Raw genomic sequence first — 24,085 nt, 5'->3', positions numbered from 1 at the left:
TTATTCTGAAATGTTTACAGCAAGGGCAGGTAGTTCACTAGCCCAGAGATGCACGAAAGGCACCCTCAACTTCTCTTTCACATTGTTACGGTTCATTTTAGAATTGATGTCCAGGTACTGGTGTCCAATGGTGGTGAATGTAGGCCAGGTAGTGGGCACCTTCAAGCCTCCACTGTTGGGGTCTCTGTAGACAACAAGCAGATAAAGGGGCAACTGAATTGATGCAGTTTTAGTTTGCAGTTTCATTGTCTGATCCAGGTTTATTTGATTTCAGTATTACTCTTGTGTCTGCAGAATTATACCCAGTTTTGGCGAAGTTGGTCCAGTAGGCGATCATGTAGCCAGAGAGGTCCCTTTGTTTAGGCCAGTACCCCACTGGTGTGGTGAAAGGCTTTCCGAACACGTACTGCAGGTCATCAGCGTGGTCAGCTCCAACCCAGCTGGGGTAGGGCTTGAGAAGGCCTGCCATGCGGTTGGGCTCAGAAAAGACATAGGAGTAGGTCCTGCCAGTCCTTTGGTGAGAAAAAGGAAAGAATAGGGATATGATGACAACTACACCAAAGAGGGGGTCAGATAAAGCTGAAATCTAAGAAATGCTTAGAAAACCAAAATCTAAGGCCCATGCAGGTTCTCAGAGACCTCTTTTTGTGCAAGTTATTTACTACATGGCACCTAACCTTAAAGATGCTTGATACTGCTCTTTGCATGAGCCCAGTGAGTATAAAAGACAGCAGGGCTCATGAGCACAGAATAATTATTAACCTTTTCAGTGGTAAGTCAATTCATCATTCATTATTTTAAGTAATTCATTTACTTTGTAATAAAATTGTGCAAATATCTGTAAAAAAAAAAAAAAAAAAAAAAATATATATATATATATATATATATAATAAAATGCTCATTAAATTCTACTATATTGTGGTTTTAAATGATGAAGAAAACTTCTCTGCACCTAGCATTGCCAGAGTGAAGGTAGAGGGCAACCTGAGCAGGAACCAGGAAGATGATGTCTGTTTCAATTTCCACAATGGTTTTCTTGATAGTCTCCCTACTGGGATTTGGTCCATAGTTTGAGGTGTATGCAGAGTAGGCACTGTCCAGACTAGCTGTGCCCATCTCTTTAGTGAACGCAGCCAGGATCCTCCTCACATCCTCCCTGCAATCAGGAAGAGAAGGTTAGAAAATACAGTCTGATAAAACATCTTTCTGCCAGAAAAATTATTAATCCCACCACAGCTCTGGAAAACTACAGTTATGTTGCTCTATTTAGATCCGGAGCAGAACTGTCAGCTTTCACCCTGTGATCTAATGGCTTGAACTCACACAGGGGTGTCCACCAGGTCTGAATTGACTGATGGAATATCTAAAGCCGAGAAAATATGTGCGTCCATGTCATTGACTCCAATGATGTAATCGATGTCAGCTGCATTGTGGAACAGGTTGGCAGGCTTGTCCGGGAGGAAGTCGCCGTCGACCACAGGAGAGAGGACCATGTTGTATAAAATGGGATCTGACAGACACAAATACAATCAGACACATACAATATAAAGAACTACAGTATAGTGGTGCTAATTCTCCAGTCAGGTGTCATTAAACCATTGAAGTAGGGGGCACGATAAGATGCCCTTTTCTTGTCTTCATTGGAGTGGGAGCTTTAGTAGAATGTTACAACATTTCCACTCAAATGTGTGTGCAAATAATGATGTGCACAAAAATAGCATAGCCCAGACTGGACACGCTATACAGAGAGAGCAGTTAAGGTGCAGAAAATGTCGTAAAATAGCTTCTTTTCTCGCAGGTGTCTAACAGACATAATACACAGCCAGTTTCACTCCTCAAAGCGTAAAAGCTTACTTCTCTGTGCCTTGCTCTGGCACAAAGCACTGACACAATGTCTAAAATGAAAATGTGAACTACGCTGGGTGAATGCAGTCCTTACTATCAGCTGAGCCCGACAGAGTGAGAGTGCCAGCCCTTGTAATGAGCACAGGATCAGTCATCTTCAAACAGTCAGCCATAGTATGATCAGTGGGGCAGTTGACTTTCAGAGCAATCTGGGGAGAGGGTTCAAATTATCTTTAATAGTTTCTCTGCCATGGACTTATATGTACATTAATTACAGCTAATTATGGTTAGCTATTTAAAAAAAAGAGTTAAAAGTTCCATAGAAGAAAAAAAACATGCCAGAGAAGCTGTTATGTACCTCCTCAGCCACCTTGCGGGGGTTCTTGTTGATGCCCCAGGAGCAAAGGGCAACCCCACTCTGGGAGATGGCTCTCTTGATCATCCCTTTGTTTTTGGGACTGAGAATCTGTGGGCAGACAGACAGAAAACAAAACAAAACGATATTTTTAGATGAAGTTCAATTTGCAGCTTGTGAATTTTAGCTAATTTCATATCTGCCATCTATCTGTCATCTCACACAAGCTAGACACCGACAGAAAAAAGTTTCTCACCTGGAAGTTGACACTAACTCCACCTGCAGACTCTCCAAAGAGGGTGATGTTGTCGGGGTCTCCTCCGAATGCAAGGATGTTCCTGTGCACCCAGGAGATGGCGGCATGCTGGTCCCACAGACCATAGTTGCCTAATGAGGAACAATTTTTATTCATCACAGCAGGATGTACTAATTAAATGGAGCAATTTCTAAAATTGGTGGAGGGGCTAGTATCTTGCAGGCTTTGTACAATTCTGCCACTGCACCTTACCGGGCAAGCTGGAGTCTCCTGTGCTCAGGAAGCCCAAAGGCCCAACACGATATGACACTGTCACCACAATAACATCCCCTCTGTCTGCAATCTCCTGACCGTCGTACAGATAGTTGTCCAGGAAGTTAGCGCCCATGGAGCCTCCGGCCAGGAAGGCTCCTCCAAAGATCCAGACCATGACTGGCAAACCAGCGGACACTAGAAGACAAAGACAATGAGAGCCAGCTGGAGCTCAGATCCAATATGGATGAGACTCTGCAGGCTTCTCTCAGTATTTACCTGAGCGACCTTGAGGAACCCAGATGTTAAGGTAAAGACAGTCCTCAACGCCTCTGGTGTCTGTCATGAGCACGTTGGTCTGAAGGCACCTCTTTTTAAACTCAGTGGTCTTCATAACACCTGACGAAAGACACGTGCAGGGAAAGAGCAATGTAAGACTTGAAAATGGGCAAAGTACATTTTCATGACGAATCACATCATGCAGTTTAGGCCTTATTTGCACAGATGCAAGTTCAGTTTTATCAGTCTACCCACCATCCCAGCCAGGGTGAGGCACTGGTTTCTCGAACCTTCGAGGGACATCAGCAAAGGGAATCCCCTTGAAGACGTCCATGGTACGGAACAGCCCAATCTTGACTTTGCTGCCCTGCACCATACCTCCCTCTGTGCGCACCACCCCGAGCTGCACAAGTGAAGCACGAAGAAAAGCGAGAAGTTGAAATGATGTGGTCGTCCACCATTTTACATAGAATTACACCAATGAATGTGGCACAGTACGACTTGAAATCTTAGCCTCAAGTTAGCATGTTTTGGAAAAAATGAAAATGTCTGAATCAATCGCAGGCGTATGAAAACTTTAGCTCTAATACATCATGTCAATCGAAATTGATGGCCCAGAAGTGAACAAATAATGAACAGCTGAACAGAGAACTTGTGCACATGGTTCTTTGGTTATGTATTACAATAACATTTTTGTTATTGACACTTACGGAGGCCGCAGAGACCGTCTCCAGAAACACAGCAACAGCCACCAAAAACTCCAGCTTCGCCATTGTGACCAAACTGAGAACCAAGTTGACTGTTGGCCACTTTTAAAGAGGGGCCCCCTCCCCGAAACATCTGACCAGTGTGATGTCTGTGGGCCAGCTTTTCCCACTGTTACACAATGTTTAACCACCTTGTGTCCACAGCACTTTTCCTCTATAAATAACATCTAAGAGGTTAAACCTTGCAAAATAATATGGTGTGTCATTCTGATAAGAGACTGTGGTAAGTCTTATCAGGAGTGATTAAACTCAGCCAAAAATGTCACGGGAAATGCCTTTTGGATAAAAACATTTAAGACTCTCTCATTGGACGTCCACCAAACCAGCATTACATTACCCATCATTCACTTCACCTATTTTACTTGCCTGCTCATCAGAAGTGGAGGAAGGAAGAAGTACTCAGAAAAAACTCTAAAAACATTTGATTTGATTGAACCAAAAACTTTATTACAAAGATGCTACAACTAGAAATACTTCCATTTTTATTTCCATTTCACTCAAAAATAATTCAAACATATCACCTCTTACAAAAGCAAATAATAGAAAATATTAACAGTCATTGTTAAATGTAATCCAGAATTTCTGTCTCCATCTCATTTTCACTCCCCTCGGATGGCTGAAACTCATCATCCTCATCTTCCTCTTCGTCATCCTTGTTCTCATTGTCCTGCAGCTCCTCCTCTGCATCCATATCTGTCGCTGGGGATTTTAAACTTAGTCCTGTGCGTGTGCGTTTCTTGGGGATTTCTGGAAGTGCTGAGGGAGAGAAATACAGTAAGCATCTAACAACTGCATATCCCATGAGTCTTAGCCACAGAAGCACAGTTAAAGCCTCATATGTCTCCCAGTTGTTCAAAGAACAGAGAAGAAGTCTCATCTTTGTTGAAATGATGTGTTCAGGGCTAACATTAGCTTGCTAGCACGCTTACAGCAACAATCAACATGTTGATGTTTAGCAGGTATAACGTTAACCATGCTCACCATCTTAGTTTAGCATGTTAGCCTAGCATAAGCTGAGGCTTATGGGAATGTCATAAATAGCCATTTCTTATTTTTAAGGGAGCCACTTGGCTGTATGAGAAATTAGACACATTGGCACAGGTGGCTAGCAGGACGGAAGCTAACTTGCCCAGGTCACACCTTTGGCCATGTTGTGTCTGTGTGATAACAAAGAGGACACGGTGTCTATGAAGTGGATGATGATGAAGGATAATTCCCTTACTTGGTTTCTGGACTCGGGTGACCTTCTTGATCATGGCTGAGATCACGTCCCTCAGCTTGTCAGTGGTGCCAAGAACACACCAGCCGTCCCGCTCGTCACACACCTGCTCATTACCACTGTTCTGCTCAACCACCTTTTGGATACTGGAGACACACAAACAGCTGCATTGCACCCAAACAGTGGTGGGAAGTAACTGTACAGTACAGTTTCGAGGAACTTGTTCTTTACTATCACTCCTTCATCTCTCTGTCACTCCTCTTCAAATTGTCTGGATATGTTCTGATGAAAATGTGAATGTGACTGTAAACCTGAAAAAGAGCCTTGCTGGTCTGTTTAATGGCTCAAATATAAAAACACTACACCTAATTGTATTCTGGACAATAAAACATAATGCTTCCTTTACAAAAGATACTTTCTAAAATTCTAGGACTTTTTCAACACTTACAGACAACCCCAATATCAGCTTTATTACTCGTATAACTCAGAAATGAATGAGTGAGAAAGAAGCAGTGTATGCACAGCACTCTAAAGTACCTTTCCACATCCAAATCACAGAGTTGGTAAAACATCTGCCTGTGGGGAGGCAGCATGCCATCTCTGAAAATGTAAGATGACTCCTGTGGAGATGAAACAGAGGAGAGCTGGTATCAGAGCAGGTATCAAGCACGTGATGTGTAATAAAAGTTCTGTCATTAAGCAAAAAGCGCCTGAAACTAGCATGTTAGCACCAATAACGTCTTCACACAACTAGGTGAGTAGTTGAGTGACCTTCAGCTGGTATGTGACTGGGACTGGATCTCGACTGGTGCTCGGACGCTCCTGAGCTGGAAGTTCCATCACACTAGCAGGCTGGGGACCTGGAAAAAACAAACAGCACAGCACTTTTCCAACATGTTGTCATTTTACCGCGGCAACAGCGGTGGGATGGCAACGGCAATGTGCATTTTAGTTTGCCGGCATGGCTGTGCACCGATGCTCTGGAAAAAAATCTGGGCTAGCTTGACACAGACTGTCCTGGAGCTCACAAACCCCCTCTAGCAGGGCCTGAGGTACACAACATTTAACAAACATGAACATAACCACTGAATGTGAATACAGGACGAGGCTGGGGAGGCAGAAGGAGTTTGTGAGAGACAGGTCGTAGACAGATGACTTGATGGTGTCAGTCAGGTTAGATGGCTAGCCTTTCTCAGCTGCTGCTCTCTTAGTCAGGTTCCTCTAGAAGGAGTCATTTTAAAGGTCAATGTACTTTTTTTCTGAAGACATTTGGACATGTTGCAGTGGCAAAAGCACAGGTGTAAATGATAGAAAGAACGATGTCTGCATTCCATTCAGCTGCCTCAGCTGCTGCCTCCTCAATGTCAAGTACATACATCTAAATTAACCAACTCACCAGCTTTGTTGAATGTGATAGGCAGACTGTAGTTAAGGGCACTCCTCTTGGCTTTCACTGGAATGTCCGATACTGAATATCCTAAATATGGGAAGAAGGAGGAAGCAACAGTCAGTGTCAGGCAGACTGATAGTGTATAATATCACTGAACTGGCTTGGGAAGACAGTTTTCTCGAAAAATGCTGATGTTCCTCATAGATAGAGGGATTTCACTTTTTCTAGATTTGCCACAGTAGAAGTCAACAAACTAGAATGACCGCCTGGTGATTATCTGCCTCCACCAACCAGTCAAGTTGCATTTACATCCATGTTTGTCTAGACTCATATATGTTGTGAAGACTTTGAAGAAATTTAAGAAAAGTGTATTTTTTGGTGAAATGGAAGTGATCACTATACTGACATGTATGCTTGGGAGCACAGAGGACTGATAGAGAGCTTCATCACACAGTGCAATGACAATCACCTGAAGCTCAATATCAGCAGAACCTGTGCTGAACTACAATGCTTCAAATATGGATGTTGCTGCACAGAAGCTACAAACTGCAGAAGGTGGATGCTTCACACACATCTTCAACCTGGCAGCAGAGAAGATCTAAACAATCGGCACAGTTTCAAAGTGGACGCCCAAGATTAGTGTCACCAACTCAGTATCTGACCAAATGAGAAATATGGTCACAATCTCCCCCTCTGTTGCTGAGTTGTGGTGTTGAATAACGGCCAGAAAAGTGTTTTTGGAGAACACTCTGATGTCACAGTGAAGGTGAACTTTGACCTTTTGAATATAAAATGTTATCACGTTATCACATATATTATCATGTTATGATATTTGGTTGTCGTAATGACTAAAAATGTATTTTGTGTGGTCACAGTCACCTTTGACCACTAAATTTTAATCAGTCCATCTGGACGCAGACAGACAGACAGGCAAGATGGACAGTTGGAGAGACAACAAAAAACATAATGCCTCTGGCCACATACATAGAAATGAATTTGAATAAAACCTCCTGAGAAACATACAGTGACTGTTGTCCTGCCTCAGGTTCTTACCGTGCTTGGTGCTGCAGCGGATCCTGAAGTCCAGCATCTGGTATTTCTTGGAGTCTGTGCGCTTCCGTGGGTCATAGCCCAGCCTCACCCACAGACTTCTCCACGGTCCTGTCACCTACAAAAGTAAATCTGCTGTTTAAGCTACATTTGGGCAGAAAAGAAATGTTGGTTCTCCCTTTAACTTTGACTAAATGAATGACTTAATTCAGTGTTTCTCAACTCCGGTCCTTGGGCCCCCCTGCCCTGCATGTTTTAGATGTTTCCTGCTCCAACACACCTGATTCAAATGAGCAGCTCGTTATCAGGCCACTGCAGAGCTTGATGATGAACCGATCATTTGAATCAGGTGTGGTAGAGGAGGGAAACATCTAAAACATGCAGGGCAAAGGGGCCTGAGGACCGGAGTTGAGAAACACTGACTTAATTAATGATTTCAGCTTGGAATCACTTTAAAGGAGAACATCTCACCGAGGTTTAGCACTCAACATTCACTTTTCACTGTTTCAACATGTATCTAAATCAGAGAAAATGCACTGAACAGCATTAACTTTATCCCTGACTGCACCCTCATATTCTTTACTTGGCACAATGTGTCTCCTCAGCTCACCATGTAATAGGCGCAGACCGGCAGCAACAGTTTCAGTTTATCAGGGTGGATGTTGATGTTGGCCTTGACTGCGTTCCGTGACCAGATGGGCCGGCTCTCAAACATCTAGGCACAATTTTGGGTTGAGATTAGATAAAAGCCCAGAGATGATGCCAAGCCATACCTGTGAAACAGTCTACAAAAGCCTTTTCCAGCTTCAACCAGGTGCCAATTCTGGAGAGAAAACTGTTACAGTACACTGGTGAGTATACTGACTGTCAAAAATAGCCTGATGGAAAAAGAACCGGCTTTTACTGGCAGACACTGGCTGCATGTTAAATAAAAGGTCAAGAGAACATGTGAACAAGCACATAAACAACAAGGTTTCAAATTATTCTAAATATCAGCTTTGCAAATGGTTTATGAGGAAGGGAATGAATTCAACACAGAGCAGAAGACAATGCGTTTTAGTGATTACTGAAAGTAAATAGGAAGTTTGTTTACAAGAAAACTCCACAGGGCTCCTTTAAGCCACGGTCAATAATAAGACAATGAATACTTACGTCGTGACTTAAGTTTAGACTTCACACATTTCTTATCATAAAATGCTAAATTCTCCAGAACGAAAGTTAATTAGTGTGCACACCAAGCGAAAATGAGAAATGAAAATTAAATTGTTGCAACTTCCAGAACAGCAAGGTCGTCATCACATTGTTCATTCTGTCTGTCTAACAGTCCAAAACCAAAAGATGCTCAATTTACAATGATATTAAACAGAGAAAGGCTGCAAATGCTCACAGTTGGTGAGCTGGAACCAAACACTTGCCATTTTTAATGAATTTTCGATCTATCAATTGATTGTTTCAGCACTAAAAAGTGTTTCTTTTTATCTAATGAGCCCTGAAATATCATTCTGTCAGGTGTAAGTTATGCTGTAATGAAGGACTTCCCTTACATCAGAGTACCTTGATTTTCTTTACATCATTCTTTACATCATGCTGGTGACCCTAGAGGTGACTGTCAACCATGATTACAGCAGCACACACACCTTTTTCAGCTGTTCTTCAACCTGCTTGTCATGGTCCTTCACGCAGACTCGTATCCAGTTGATCCTGGCCGCCTCGAGGCACTCGGTGGGCACAGTGGGATCGTTGAAGCTTACAAAAATGGCATTGTGGGGCCGTCGGGCACGATTCAAGCCAATAAAGCTTTTCTTGATGATGGGCAGCTGACTGTAAACAAAAAGGAGGAATAATATCAAAAATAATTCCCAGTAAGCTGCATCAGAACCACAGTGAAATTAAAAGGGAGAGACGTTCCAATACTGCTGCTTACACAGGAGAAATAATACACTTGACAATAGGACAGGTCAGGAGTGAATGACTTATGATTAGGGAACCTTAAAACTTCCATTTTGAAATAAAGTCAGTTTTAGTGTTTTGAGACTTTTGTTTTTAAACTCAAGCGTGGTCTTGTGTGTGGCAGTTGTTTTTGTTTGTACGAGTAAGCTCAAAATAAAAGAAGATAAAAATCAACTGTGATGAAGTACTATGGCTATTTGACAACATTTTACAGAACCATTACTCTTTTTTTGCCCACTCATACTTGTGAAAGATGTCCGGCCGGTAAAAATAATCCACAGGACTGTCAAGGCGTGAGAAGATGGCCGGGGGGAGAAAGTACGGCATGGGTTTCTCAAAGAACTCTTGATTTTCTGATTTGCGGAGGATGATTTTGTCGTACAAAGATGTGTCTGTTCCACCCTCTGAATGCACAGCAAGGCACTGAAAGTCTGCCAGCCCTGCAAGAAACAAACAAGCAATCAGAACAACCAACCAACCCTATAAATCTTTTTTCTCAATTATGATTATCATGTTCTAACCAAGTCTATATGATAAAGAGTGCAGAACAGATTTTGCTTTTAAAGCCCTGTGGTTTTGAAATGTTAAAAAACATCATACACCAGAAGGACTTTTAATCTAACCCTGGAACTTGTATGTTGTTCCTATGACTCCGAGTATGTCCATGCGAATCTCAGCATCCTTGGGATCCTTTTTTCGCACCCGCCGGCGCACTCTGAGGAGGAGGTTGCTTGAGGGGAAGCGATTTCCACAGAGTGAATGACAGAAAGGGTCCTGAGGTCGGAAACGCAGCTCCAGACGCCTGTTGGGGTGAGCGAAGGTCTGAGGGATAAACAGGAAATGCAGGCAGGTGTCAGATCAGAGCAGTTTAGAGCAGCGGTGATGATGAAGATGTTGCCAGAGCAACGATGACAGTTATCCATTCACAGAACTGTTCACAAGCCACTTGACATTTGACTTTCTTCAGTTCACTTAAATTAAGAATCAAACATAAATATCATTACAGACAGAGCGGTTAGTTTCACACTGTGATGTGCTACAAACCATCAAGGCCTATTTTAATCTCCTCACAGCCTCAAGATCAGGTTATAAAGCAGGAACCACTTTATGTCAGCAGATAGATATTTAACTTTACAGATCCATATTTCCTCCCTAAAAAGTTACAATTAAACCGGGTCTTTTGGGGAACCACTGCTTGAAACTATGGCTCTACAGACAACTAATCTGTTGTGAAGATACGAGAACGACATTTCTGAAACCAGGAAATTTACATTTCCACTAACTACCAAACTATGGTACCTTTTAAGTTTGAATAGCCAAAATTACAACGTATTACGAACGTAATTTACTTACAACAAAATTATAACATTATATGCGGCGTTTATAAAAATATAGACTTATTTTTCTTGTAGTTTATGGCACGCAGCTGTTTTGATATATATCAAGTTAAAGCAAGAAGCTAACGTTGCAAAATACGTCAAGCATCTGCACGAGACATTATAAGACCGTTTCAAGGCACCCCAAGTGCACACAAGAGGGACAAGTCTGTCCCTGTCATAGTCTGCTTACTTTGGACACTCCCTGTTCCCCCCCGAGAGTCTCCAGCATCTTGTCCACATTGGTGACCACCGCCGGATACTCCACACACATCAATTTGTTGGCTCGCAGCTCCACGGTAGACGAGCTGCCGGGCACCTCGACATCTTCAGACTGACCGGAAAGAGTTAGTTCTTTCAGAGTAAAATCCAGCTTTAACCCTGTGGAATCCGCCATGTCGACTGTTTTAACTGTGTTACTTAAGCAGGCATAATGGACACTGCAGTTAGTCCCTAAACTGAAACTCTACGCTAACCACAAGAAATTCAAAACAATGCCCCTTTGCCGTTTCAGCAGCGTGTCTGTGTATCCAAGTGCAAAATAACGCCGGGCGGAAACGGAAGTCAGACAAATAGTTCCGCAGCAACATCGTTGAAGTTGAACTGTCCAGTTGAACATAATTAAGAATTTATTTTACCACTTAATCAATATTTTTAAATACAGTGTTTTAACTGAGGGACACCACGGACAAGGTAGTCAGATGGGATCCTATTGTACATTGTTTTTGTTATTTTTTTTTCTTTTCTCTATACGTATATTCACTATTACACTTTGAATTAAATACAGATAATATCATTCTTTTACGTGTTTCATGTTCCCTAACCTGTCCACTGTATGTCCTTTTAGTTTCAATTGAAAAAAAAGATGAGAAAAAATAAAGAAAAATACAGAAGCTGTCACAACGTGAAAGTCAATGTGCGCATTTGACCACGTGGTGGCGGTGTAAAACCAAACAAAATGCATCGATGAAGGCTATTCTCTGACAGCGCGAATGATGGAATCTGCTTCCATCAAAGTTAAACAGTATTTCTTGACTGCCCTGAATTTGTGCGAAGGATATGTCTACGTGCTATTATTTCATATTGAGTTTTGAGTATTTTAACAGCCTCTCAAAGTGTTTTTGCTCTGTCAGAGGACATCAGAGACATCCACTGTTGTCAGAAGGACCTCATTAAAGAGGATTTGTGTGCTGTCCCTCCCAGAAACTGTCAACAGACTGTCATCCCCTCAGAGAAGACAGAAGACTCTGAAGAAACAGTTGTGCCTGTGTGTTTACCAAGTTATTTAAGATTCTGTTGTATAGGCAATTATGGCCTGATGTGACACTGTGTTTACTTTGATTCTAGTTTGTCTTCTTTCTTGAAGCCTTTAAGGGAGGACACTGGACTTGTAACAATGTGGGCCTTTTGCCATCTTCACTTTTTTTTAATCACCTTCACTTGAATTGAAACATCTGGATTTTATTATTGTATTGCAGTATCTTACTTTTAATATCTTTGATACGGCATATCGAGTAAATTGGACAACTTTGGAGTTCTTGTGTCCTTACGTGTTTGCTTATGGCTACTAGGCTAAGCAGTTCCTGGATCAGTCTCTGCACTGGATACACAGAGATGAACCTGATTATGATTTTTGTCATGTGACTCTTTGTCACAGCAGACTGCATGACGTGTCTATAGTTGCAAAGGTGTAATTAATACAGTGATGGAGCTCTAAATGATGTATGCCGACATGGCTCAGTGTGATAGCTGAATAGAGCAGAGGCGTTGTTAATGTTGTTAGTCACACCTGTGCTTTTACTGCTAGTTCAAATTGCATATGGCCTTATAACAGCAATGGGACTGCTTCAGTACTGGAAATATCAGAGCCGAATGTGGCTAAATGAACTGCCAGGTACCCTTCACCACTGAAGGAGTCAGGCTTCCTCTAAAGAACAGACTTGAGGATACGACAGGAAGCTTTAGACCTCCCTCACTTCTTTACTGGGAGCCCATACCACTCCTAATGAAAACCCTCGCCCTCTGGCACACAGTCCTCAGAGGAGCGGTGTGAAGAGGGTAACTGGTTCTGTAGGTTCATGTTTGTTTGAATTTTTGAGTACATTTTTGATTGCCAATTTATTTGCTTTTCTTTTAAATGTCAGTTTGTTTTGTTTGCTTTTACACTCTTCACTGTGTTAACTATTTGTTCTTTTCAGCTTGTTACTGTATGTTCTGTTACACTGGCTTCTCCAGTAATTTTTTGGAAAATTGAAGCATACAGCTGTGCCAACTTTGTGAACACCATCAGAGCTTCAGTCAAAACAGAAATGGCAACGTTGAGCCTGGCCTATCACAGCGCTACGAAGCGCAGCGTTTGGTGGGAGGGACGTGAGGAGGAGGGGCTCCGGCTGACAATCTGTTGTGTACCGTGAAGTAAGGATTTTGACAATCGTTCTGTCTTTACTTTCTCTCTCTCTCTCTCTCTCTCTTTCTCTCTCTCTCTCCAGGGGGCCCTCGTCCATCGAGTATTCATCCAGCTCTTGGTGCTATCTCAGTCAAGGGCCTGTCCACTCCTCCCTGCAGCTCTGCTGGCCTGTTCTAGCCGTTACAGTGTGGGGAGGCCATGATAAGGTTATCAGAGAGTGTCCACCTCCCGGCTGACGCTGAACGAGTCTGCAGGCCTCAGATTTCACCCCCCCTTCTCCCACTCACTCTGAGCTCACTCAGCATATCCCCTCTCCTGTCATTCCCTCCCTCAACTTCTGCATCTCCAACTTCTGGACCAGCAGCTGGCTGCTTGTCAGCCAGAGAGGCTCTCAGTATGTATGGCCATATCTGAACATGTGATGTGATGTAGACATTAGGCTACACCTATGAAGCTAAGTCATTTTCTGTAGGCAAAACTCAGCAATCACTCAGTGATTGCTTTCACTGCAGTCTGGAAATTTGTGGCTCTGATAAAATGTTTGTCTGTCACACAGCTGCTCAAGCATTGCAGTTTTAACATGCAACTCTGAAAAAGTTAAGATGCACAGTAAAGTAGTCCAGTGACTCCCAACCTTTTTGGCTTGTGACCTCAAAGTCATTAGGATTCTTTCTTTGGACCAAATTTCATTGCTTTTCAGCCAATAGTTATCAAGACATTTCACTAAAAGCCAAGAATGACAACCTGCTTCTGGTGCAAGTCAGAGTATCACTTAATGAAATCAGATGGATTCATCCTCTGGGGACCATAAACGTGGCAAGCTATCCAACATTTGTTGAGATATTTCAGCCTGAACCAAAGTGGTGGGCCAACCAACAAATCGAAAAGGGCAATAAAAAAAAACACAAGAGAAGTTTGTGAAGCAATAAATTTCATTAAATGAAGCATAAATGGTTTTTTTTTCTGCTTTCCTTTCCTCTTTATGATCTAATGAACCTTCAGATTTACCTCATGACCCACTGGAAGGGTCAGTACCCCTGGGTTGAAACCACTGCTCTACACTGTCTGCTTGCAATGATGCTGCCTTCAAATCCTCTTGCAGCTTTCCATTATTAAGCAAACACAATTAATGAATTAAAAAACAATAAATAGTCAGCAATAGCTGAAGTTACTTTCAAAAAAGTATTTTCTTCATTTTTCATTTGCTTTCATTGGACAGTTTTTGCAGGGAAACAGACAGAGACGGCGATGGCATGTGGTTCTTAGGATACTGCTCACCACATGGCTCACATCCAAGATCGCAGGGCACGGAGGACGAAGCAGCCGGTATCAGCACTTACCACTGCTGACATGTTTTATTGGCACGTCAGACAGGCGCGTTGATAAATTAATCTTTTGCAACAAAATTAAATGCATTTGGTGAGGAACGAATGTAAACATACACAATTTAGAAACTAAAATTACTTCCCAGGCTCCCATTTACAGCAGGCACCAGTGTTGTGTTGCCTACTTATAAAACAGATTAAATCCCAGAAAAAGCAACCAGAAAAGCAACCATCCCAGAAAAAGCAACCACATCAATATTAATTGATGCATCTTTTTCCCCCTCCTCACTCTTGTTGACACTCTGTGGGCGTGGTCTTTCTTATGCATCATCACCGCGCTTATCTATGGGAGGGCAGGCCACGCTGCACCACAGCACAGTGTCACCGGCAATCAAAAAGAATGACACCCCCAGACTGTGTGACAACAGCGGATGTGATCATGCAGTATCATCCTGTGTCCAGTCACGCAGAGGAAATCTGCTGACAGTTTTCTTTTCCTTTTTGGGTCTGTTTTAAAAACAGATGTGAGCGATGTGATCACTGGCATGTCATTCAGCACCAGCTCCACACAGACCACATAATTCTTTAAAATAAGTCCTTATACTTGTCACTCAGCTTACTTCTTCATTTCCAATCACTCTCATAGGTCAGATTTTGTCTCAATGATATTTCATTACATCTAAGATCCATTTTTAAATTCCTTATAAAATTTATTACACTAAAATTTATGATTTTTTTTCTTTTATATGTTACATGTTCTGTGAGTGTTTCTATACTCATATACCTCCTACAGATTTGGAAGCTCCACCTTTTCTGGCCTCTTTCCTGCTGCTGTGACACTTGAATAAACATGTCAATTTTTATTCTTTTGTAAACATACCCCGAATTCACAATTCAAGGTATCCATAATGAGTCTGCAATATTTGTTTGTTTTCTTTCCACTCCTCTCTTTTTACATGTGTGCTCTGATTTTATGAAAAGCATGTAACATGCGGCTCCGTCTCATGCAGTCTTAGGAGAGGAATGGGCTGCGTTTCAAATGCAATAAACACTGAGAAACATGAAAGACGGGTCATTTGAATGTGAAATTGCTGAAAACGGCCGACCAGGAATCAGATTAAAGGTAGAAACAGGAAGAACAGAGAGTGACTCTGGGTGCTACAAATGTAGAAGTGATTTTTTTGAGGGGTAGTGTTTATCTTCAAAACAAGAGTCGGTTGGAGAGACATGTTGCCACAAAAGGTCTGTTAACCAGAGGGAGAGAGTGACCCTTCTTGGGGATCTCCCACTCTGTCTTCCTTGAATGTGTCATTTATGCCTCAGGTGTGTTCAGCCATCCTTCTATCCTGCAGCGTTTCCACAGTACCTGCCATCAGATCATTTGCATAGAACCAATTTGCAAGACAAATTTTACCTCTGCACTCCATTTCTTTGCCAGGTGTGTGTACGCGTGTGTGTGTGTGTGTGTGTGTGTGTGTGTGTGTGTGTGTGTGTGTATGTGTGTGTGCGCGTGTGTGTGTGTGTGTGTGTGTGTGTTTGACATAGCTACATTTGGATTGGGGTGTGCTGGTTTTGAGAGACAGCACTAAGTCTGGTTTCTGGTTTCTGGTATCAGATTGTGCTGTTACTCCCCTGTTCAGGCAGCAACTTGTGCACATGTTATGGATACCTGATAGAGTGCAAACAACACTTTTAACGTGTAGATATATTCCTGTTGTTGGCTCCATCTACCCTTTCATGCAGATCTGAAAAACTTTCAGAAAGTGTTCTCTGACCGTTCCCACGTGACGCTCAGTGAGAGGTGAAAAGTTAAGAAAGAAAATCATGTAAATTTGCAAGGATACAACAACACCTCAGGCAACACGCATTTGCAAATGAATAAGGGCTGAACAACCACAAAACACCTCCAGCACAGCACAGCCCTCATCTGCTGCATCGTCAGACATCTGTGTTAAAAACAAAATTAAGCTTTCACATCCATGCACCTGTATGAGATATTTCATGTGCATGTGGACCTGCATGTTTTCCTCATTTTCTCCTGTTTTCCCCCAGGCATGCTCAGCACCCCCCCCCCCCCCCCCCCCACCCCTTCAGGAGCCACATCCTGTTTGTTTAGTCCCACCCAAGATGATCCTCTTTGTCTCTTGTCTGTTGGTTACCTGTGCAGGATTTTGATTTGCTCTGTGTCCTCACACCAGGATGCAGCAGCTGCTGCGGCGGGTCTAACTGTTGTGGAGGATCATGGCAGACCCTGTTGCCTTGGCAGTATAAACAACATTTTGCATAAAGACCTCAGATTTGTTTACCAGACAGTAAGCCTTCACCTCTCCTCTTCCCTGCATGGACACTGATTTCTCTAGCACTGAGTCCCTCTGAACCAGCATACTGTAGGTGAATACACTATTGTTGAAGTCATGATGCCATCTTTTAATTTCCATATGATCTTCATGATCTGTGTCATTTTACATCCTGTGTAAGATCCATGCAGCGGAAAAAATGTGTCATCATCCTGATGTTAGGGTTAGGGTCAGGGTTAGGGTCAGGGTCAGGGTTAGGGTTAGGGTTAGGGTCAGGGTTAGCAGCAGTGGGTCTTGTGGATCTTTAACTCTTGACCAGACATCATCTAGTCATCCGGTCAGATTTAAAAGGCCCAGGTGATGATGTGATTTGCCCCAAGCATCTTAATGTCCTAACAGGTTTGGTGTTTGAGGAAGGTGGTGAGACTTCGTTAGAGCCTCCATTTGTTTGTTGAGGTAAATCCAACAGGCTGGCTGGGTGTGGTGACAGTTGACTAAGTAATCAATCCCTTTTCCACTGCCTCTTATGAATCCCTCATCTCACTGTAAAGACCAAGCAGCTACACTGCATGTATGAAAGGGTGTGTGGCCCAAATACATTATGGTCTAGCTGACAGTTTGTGCAAGTCTGATTTTCACTGAGATTACTGAGCTGGTTTCGCCTCCCGTGTAACGACAACGAAGCTGCAGAGCATCAAGCAGAATTATAAAATATGTCACTGAGCTTTTCATCGTCTGCTTTCTAGTCGACTGTCAGGAAGGAGCAGCTCTCTGGCCCCAGATTTGCATGGTGTTCCAGGAGTGCTATTTGAATACATGATTACTCCATTATACACTATCTCTGGTCCCGCAAGAGATTTTCACCTGAGGCTGCAGTGCCATAATTCTACATCCTGCTCCGACAGGAAAGTGACTCAGAAAGACACACAGAAAGAGCCAAACACGGAGAAAAAGTGTGTTTACAGTGCTCGCTGTGTCATCTTAAACAAACCATGTGCGTGTATTTTACCTTCCAGCTACTAAGGATTGTATATCGTATCTCACTTTGCATAATTTTGTTTTAACAGAACAACCAAAGATTCTCCAACTCAGTTAACCCTTTATTTCAGCTGACAGCATTTAAACTCACACACAGCCAACATACAGTCACTCAAGCATAGTTAAATAAATTATATGAAACAAAAAATAACATTCACGTTGTTTTCTCAAAATTGTTACACATGCGACATCAGCACGTCTCCCCTTCATCCACACGCAAACACACCTGTGAGAGATGACACCTTCCAATATATTAATTGATACATTTGAATAGTACTGAAATAGTTTCTCTGTAAAGGATGGCCGAAATGTATCAGACATCTAGATCATATCAATATCAGCGCATTGTTTTGATAGAGATGTATTGGACACGTACAAACGCTTGCTGCTGAGGCTCTCTTGCTCGTTTGGGCTTCACTTCATGCCGTGCTGGCTCTCGTGGTGCCTCCGGAGGTCCACTTTGCGTTGGAAGCCCTTGGAACAAATGTCACATCCAAACGGTTTGAAGCCTGTGTGTTTCCTGCTGTGGGTGATCAGGTTGGAGCTTTGGCTGAATGCTTTACCGCACACTTGGCATTTGTGGGGCTTTTCACCTGCAAAATACAACACACACCGAAAACACAGTAAGGAATCCACACAATGAAATCTTGGATCATTTTCAAAATCATTTTCATCAATAAGTTTTCAGTTTTCTTTTTTCTGCTTTTAGATAATCAGGTGTGTCATCTGTACCATAAATGGTGTTTTTACCAGAGGGTAAAGTTTGCATTAATATCTAGGGGTGAAGAATTGTGCCATTGTTCAGATTTGTCAAACATTTATTGGCAACAAATATGGACAGCATAGAGTTCCTTTTACAGAGCCCTGCGTGAAGCAGGAAAACCAGATATGCAAATCCACAGCACATTTGTTTAAGTTTCTTTTTCTGATTTATCAGTAGTCACAGAACTCCTGGAAACAACTCCTGCATGCTGCACCTGAAAAGCAGCTGACTACAGATCTGGGATACTAAAAAAAAGATGGCCACCAAAACAATTTACATGCTGCGACTTACCTGTGTGAATGTACGTGTGTTTCTTCATGTCGGACTTCTGGTGGAACCTCTTGCCGCAGTACTGGCAGGGGTAAGGCCTCGTGTCTGAGTGGATGAGCAGGTGCGTGGAGAGGGTGGAGGAGCGCTTGAATGACTTGCCACACATCTTACACTCAAAGCTTTTTTCCTGATCGAAGACAAAAGTATAAAACGTGTTACGCATTCATCAAAAAATGACCAGCATGTCATGAGCTTCAAATTTCATTTTTGGCTGTTGACAATGTAATCTCACCACAAGATCATAGACTTTTTTTTCCTACGTATGAAGCTAAATTTTTATGCTTTTTTTTTTTTTTTTTTTAGCTCCACAACAGCTACTAAATGCACCTTAAGGTGAGATTATTTGGTTATTTTTATTCAGTTATACACTGTAAAACTAAAGACCAGGATTTAGTGAAATCACCTGATCTTTTAATTAAGTTAATATCAATTTATAAGCCAATTACCATTTTGCCAATATGACTGAATAATTATAGACTGGATTTGATGTCAGAACTTTATCAATTATTGACTCAAAAACTAATGAAAAAATTTTGGACTTTGGGAAGCTCAAGATTGGTTTACTCATCATGAGGAGTGCTGCTCAGATTACAAACATGTGCTATAATGTGCTCTATAGACAGAAAATAACCCTTGTGATGTCATAGTGATGTCAGCATGATGTCATTTCAACTTGGGCATGGAGAAAACACATTTTTACATAGAGCATATGTTAAAAAACACATGTCAGTATCAACAGATGTGGCCATTTCCCAGGCAGTATTATGTACTAATGCATTGTGGGAAGTGTAGGAACTTTGCAGGCATACAAGGGACAAAACATTTGAATAACTTTTATCTTTCTTTTCTTTTATTCTTATTCTTTTATTCTTATTTGGAGTCACTGACATACCTGAGAGTGGACGTTCATGTGTTGCTCCAGGCTGACGGCGTGGCCGAAGGTTTTTCTGCAGATGTTGCAGCCAAAAGGTCTGGTTCCACTGTGCGACCTCCTGACGTGGACCTCCAGTCCGTGGGGCGTTGAGAACACCTAAAGCAGAGTTAGTCCTTTTACGTTGTGGCTGACAGCAGAGAAGTGAACCCACTTTATAACACATGTACCTTTTCATTTGGTCTCTATGAGAAGTTTCTCAACAAAAATGAAACCTTTATGGTTTATGTGTGGGTGTGAGGCTAACGTGGTGCGCACCTTTTCACAGGTGATGCAGTGGTAGGTGTTGGAGGTGGGGGAGTAGTGTGTGCTGCAGTCCAGAGGCTGAGGCTGTGCACTGCTGCTGGTGTGGCTGCCATACAGATTGCTGGCGTGCTGCAGCACCGCGTGGCTGAAACTCATCTGACGGAGCTCGTAGGAGGACGGCAGCGGCTCCCAGGCGTAGGTGGGCTTATAGTAAGGAGGGAATCCTGCCATGTGAGACTCTGAGGACACACACACACACACACACACACACACACACACACACACACACACACACACACACACACACACACACACACAAATTAATAATGTATTAAAGGTTATCCTGTAGATGTAGCAGAAAAAGATGGAGATGATTGCACTGGCTGCTCACCGTTTAGGTAGTATGGCTGTGTGGGGGCCACAGGGGGTCTGCTTGGCTCTGGGTGAGCAGGTAAGGGACACTCAAGCTCTGCCTCCTCCTTTTCAAGCAAGCGGCCCTCCGGAGGGTCACACTGTCCCTCCGACTGAGGCCCGTCTGAGGAGTCTGTGCTCTCAGCCTCTGTTGGGACCTCTGCAAATCCACAGCAAATAAAAGTGTGATTCATTCAAGCAGATGACTCTGAGCTCTGTGTGATTACACAGCAAGTCAATATAAAACAACAAAACGCTGAAGGTCCTCTTGGAGGACTTTTTGTCTAGATAGGACACACCTTGAAGGTTAAAATGCTGAATTGGGGACAGATATATGAGTTTGTTAACATCATATAGATGATTAATGCAGGTCCGTTTAAAAATCTGCCGACCAATCGAAATTCATGCAAATGTTTCAGACGCCGCAGCGTTAAAATAACGACATGAAGCAGCAAAAACAAAAAAAAAGACAGAAGCTTGATTGAAACTGTTGCTTCCCTCACAAATCCAGATCTTTTTTTCCCAATTAATACTTTCTTTTTGCATTTTTTTATCCAGTCTTACCTGTGGTTACAAGGGCCTTCGGCTCCTCTTCATATGATCGGTGAACATTATAGGACGCGCACCTTTTGTTTTTCACCAGAAATGACCGCGGCATGTTGATCCTGCGACAAAAATAATGGTTAGTGACACATCGCTTTAAAGTATATTGAAATAAATCGTGGAAGTCAGTAAAATACCCCATTTCTTGCTTGTCAACGCAAGCGCCTAAGTCTAAGATCCTTTTCTTTTATATTTAATTAACATCGTTTCAGTCTTTTATTATAGGTGGGTGAATCTGTTGTAATTTTAATTTCTTATAATCTGATACGCATAATTGATCTCTGGCGCAAACTGAGCAGAAAATATTTTTTCCTTCTTCTTCGTTAACAGGCCTTCAGATGTAAAGCTGAATTGGCACATTTGAGATATTTCTACAGTTTATACTATTCTGTCACTGCTGGGAAATGAATAAAAGTCGGTAAAAGTTTCCCTCCAGCAGCGTTTAGGCTGTATTTTACTGTCAGCAGACACTCACCGTTAACTGAAAAGGTTCCCGTCGAAGTGAAACTTGCGCTCGGCCTGACAATAATAAGAATAATTTCCTTCTTCTTTGGATGTGAAGCGGCTCATCGGAGGAAAAACACGTCGCAAAATCCTTTCTCAAAAGTCAGGAAAGCAAAGCAGTGTAAAAGCATCACACTTGTTGCTCTTTCTTTTTCTCCCCTCCCTGATTTTCAATCAGATAATTGTGCAGGGGAATCTGACTGTGGTTTCAACCAATGGAAGGCCAACCTGCAGGTGGAAATTTGCGTAGAAAAACACAGGGCCTTTGCTGGCCCTGAAACAGTTACACAAAACAACCAGCGCTCCGAGAAGGTATGTTAGGCTTGAAGGCTCAAACTGAACTTCAGAAATACATTTTTTAAAGCAGAGGATTTCAGCGCCCCAACGAAGGATCATTTACGCGCATGCAATTTGCGCGGATCCCAGAAGACGCTGCAATTAAATGCAAACTTTGAAACGTTTTCATTAAAAAAAAAAAATAAAAAAAAGTTCAAAGAAAAAAAATCACAAAAAAAATAAATAAAAGATAAAACACCCGACCAAATATTTCCACCTCACAATGTTTGATTTACAGGATTTACTCGAAGTAGCCCACAATGTGTGTGCGACCGTGTCGTGTGCAAGATCTTATGAGACTGCGGCACCTCCATATCACACACACCAAAACACACACACCAAACCAGTCTGGGAGATTACGACTGTTGTCTCTGTATTTATTGAAGCATACTGATATTCAGACATGACAGATTTCCTCAGTGTCACATGTTAGGCTACAGAGCGGCAGGAGAGCCGGTGAAATGACGAATATTATGCAGTTAGATTTTTAAATTTTATCTATTTATAATGATAATAAAAAACAGTTTCGTAAAAGAATGACAGCATGTCAAATCCTGTTGAAAAAAAAATCATGGAGTTAAGGAGTCGAGAAACATCTCAAGACTGCAGGATTTGTTTGTGGGAAGAAGTACAAGAGCGACATCTTGTGGACAGAGTGTGTATCCGAAATCTTGACTTGAATTAGTGTCCATGTCCGTGTGTGTGTGTGTGTGTGTGTGAGTGTGTGTGTGTGTGTGTGTGTGTGTGTGTGTGTGTGTGTGTGTGTGTGTGTGTGTGTGTGTGTGTGTGTGTGTGTGTGTGTGGAAGGTAAGGTATTTCACTATTACTGTACACTGAATGTTAACACAATAATTGCTAATTAATATAATATAATATAATATAATATAATATAATATAATATAATATAATATAATATTTAAAAAATGACTGTATCAAGAAGCAAATACCTGGAATGTTAACCTATGATATGAGCCTAATTGCTTCATTATGAATTAATTGTAATATGGACCCATGAAGATTCAGTCTCATCTTCTCAATTACTTACATACTGAAGTTTAAAAGGAGCCTTACAAAATAAACTACAGCGTTTGTATCACTTATATTACTGTTTGTGAAGGTCTGACACTTCTGCTGCGGTGACTTTCACTGTCCACAGGTCGAGCTTGCAACTCCTCCAGGACCAGAGTCTGCGAGCCTGAAACAAGGATGTATAAATACCAACACACATAGCACAGCACTGGACAAACTGATCTTCAATGGACTTGATATTGTCTTATATAAGGCCTGTTCAAGGCACAAGGACCTCTGAAACTTCACCAATAAACATGCCTCTGCCTGCGTGCTTGTTGTTCTTCTCTGTTTGCGATTCTGTTTGTTCTTGCTTTGTCCTTTTTCCAGACGGAAGCGTTGTTATAAAAGAGCACACATGCTCAGCCAACTATATACTGTATTTTTGAATTAAGGATGACAAAAAATAATATTTATACAGAAACAAAAGAACCATGCTGGCATTTTAACTAGCTGACAGCATGTTTAGAGAGGAAACCATTGCAGACTGTAGATATATCATAGTTAGAGTCATTCTACTGCTTACTTCATAGCGTACATGTCACAGTTCATTCAAGTTTATGTCTACCACTATTTGCATTTTCTGTTTTGAAGGAAAACCTAATTTAAGTGTACACTGGCACTTGTGCAATAACAATTAAGTTGAGGCCAATCTGTTTATTTTACGCTGTGGCACATCACTGAAGCAACCTCAGTGGAACAGTTTCCTTACTTTGCTAATTAACTTTTGGCTTTCGGAGGCCCATTTTGCTCACATGCTGTTTACTTTCTGCTGAATGTCCATCATTAGCAGACTTAAAATCTTAAAACGTGGGAGCCAAAACCAATCCTCTGGTGCATATTGTCGGGCCAGCTGCTTAATCAGAATAGTTTTCATAGAAGAGAACTGCAGGTATTTTGGCATATGCTGTTTGATTTTAAAGGGAAAAGTCTCAAAGTGCTTTCAGAAAAAGTCATTTCCATCATGTTTTAGCAGCGCCCCCTAAAACTAGATATTATAAAAAACATCAATTCATTTGAAAAAAAAAAAATGTAACTTTTTAAATAGTATTAAATCTGCAGTGTTTTCCCCTTTCTTATGGCATAC

General features: G+C 41.9%; 3 protein-coding genes across 3 annotated transcripts; all 3 read right to left on the bottom strand.

The window, feature by feature from the left end:
* On the bottom strand, positions 1 to 3,763 carry LOC139348663 (bile salt-activated lipase-like). The gene is made up of 11 exons (XM_070988932.1): positions 3,698 to 3,763; positions 3,243 to 3,390; positions 2,988 to 3,107; positions 2,709 to 2,906; positions 2,457 to 2,587; positions 2,204 to 2,311; positions 1,940 to 2,054; positions 1,324 to 1,510; positions 953 to 1,156; positions 303 to 512; positions 1 to 184 (listed from the first exon to the last, which is right to left on the bottom strand). Exons 1-11 carry the CDS (start codon positions 3,758 to 3,760, stop codon positions 1 to 3), a joined length of 1,668 nt encoding a protein of 555 aa, XP_070845033.1. The 5' UTR covers positions 3,761 to 3,763.
* Positions 3,764 to 4,181: 418 nt separating this feature from the next.
* gtf3c5 (general transcription factor IIIC, polypeptide 5) lies at positions 4,182 to 11,285 on the bottom strand. The gene is made up of 11 exons (XM_070988886.1): positions 10,933 to 11,285; positions 9,987 to 10,185; positions 9,608 to 9,803; positions 9,051 to 9,234; positions 8,024 to 8,128; positions 7,417 to 7,531; positions 6,370 to 6,450; positions 5,745 to 5,833; positions 5,511 to 5,593; positions 4,977 to 5,119; positions 4,182 to 4,510 (listed from the first exon to the last, which is right to left on the bottom strand). Exons 1-11 carry the CDS (start codon positions 11,134 to 11,136, stop codon positions 4,317 to 4,319), a joined length of 1,593 nt encoding a protein of 530 aa, XP_070844987.1. The 5' UTR covers positions 11,137 to 11,285; the 3' UTR covers positions 4,182 to 4,316.
* A 6,570-nt stretch (positions 11,286 to 17,855) lies between these two features.
* Positions 17,856 to 22,280, bottom strand: gfi1b (growth factor independent 1B transcription repressor). Its single transcript, XM_070989249.1, has 7 exons — positions 21,566 to 22,280; positions 21,052 to 21,152; positions 20,468 to 20,647; positions 20,089 to 20,315; positions 19,792 to 19,929; positions 18,861 to 19,026; positions 17,856 to 18,399 (listed from the first exon to the last, which is right to left on the bottom strand). Exons 2-7 carry the CDS (start codon positions 21,143 to 21,145, stop codon positions 18,221 to 18,223), a joined length of 984 nt encoding a protein of 327 aa, XP_070845350.1. The 5' UTR covers positions 21,146 to 21,152; positions 21,566 to 22,280; the 3' UTR covers positions 17,856 to 18,220.
* Positions 22,281 to 24,085: the final 1,805 nt, after the last annotated feature.

The sequence above is a fragment of the Chaetodon trifascialis genome, chromosome 20 (assembly GCF_039877785.1).
Source record: "Chaetodon trifascialis isolate fChaTrf1 chromosome 20, fChaTrf1.hap1, whole genome shotgun sequence".
In the NCBI taxonomy this organism is placed as follows: Eukaryota; Metazoa; Chordata; class Actinopteri; order Chaetodontiformes; family Chaetodontidae; genus Chaetodon; species Chaetodon trifascialis.
Note: the sequence above shows the minus strand (reverse complement) of the source record. Positions and strands in the feature narration are given on the sequence as shown.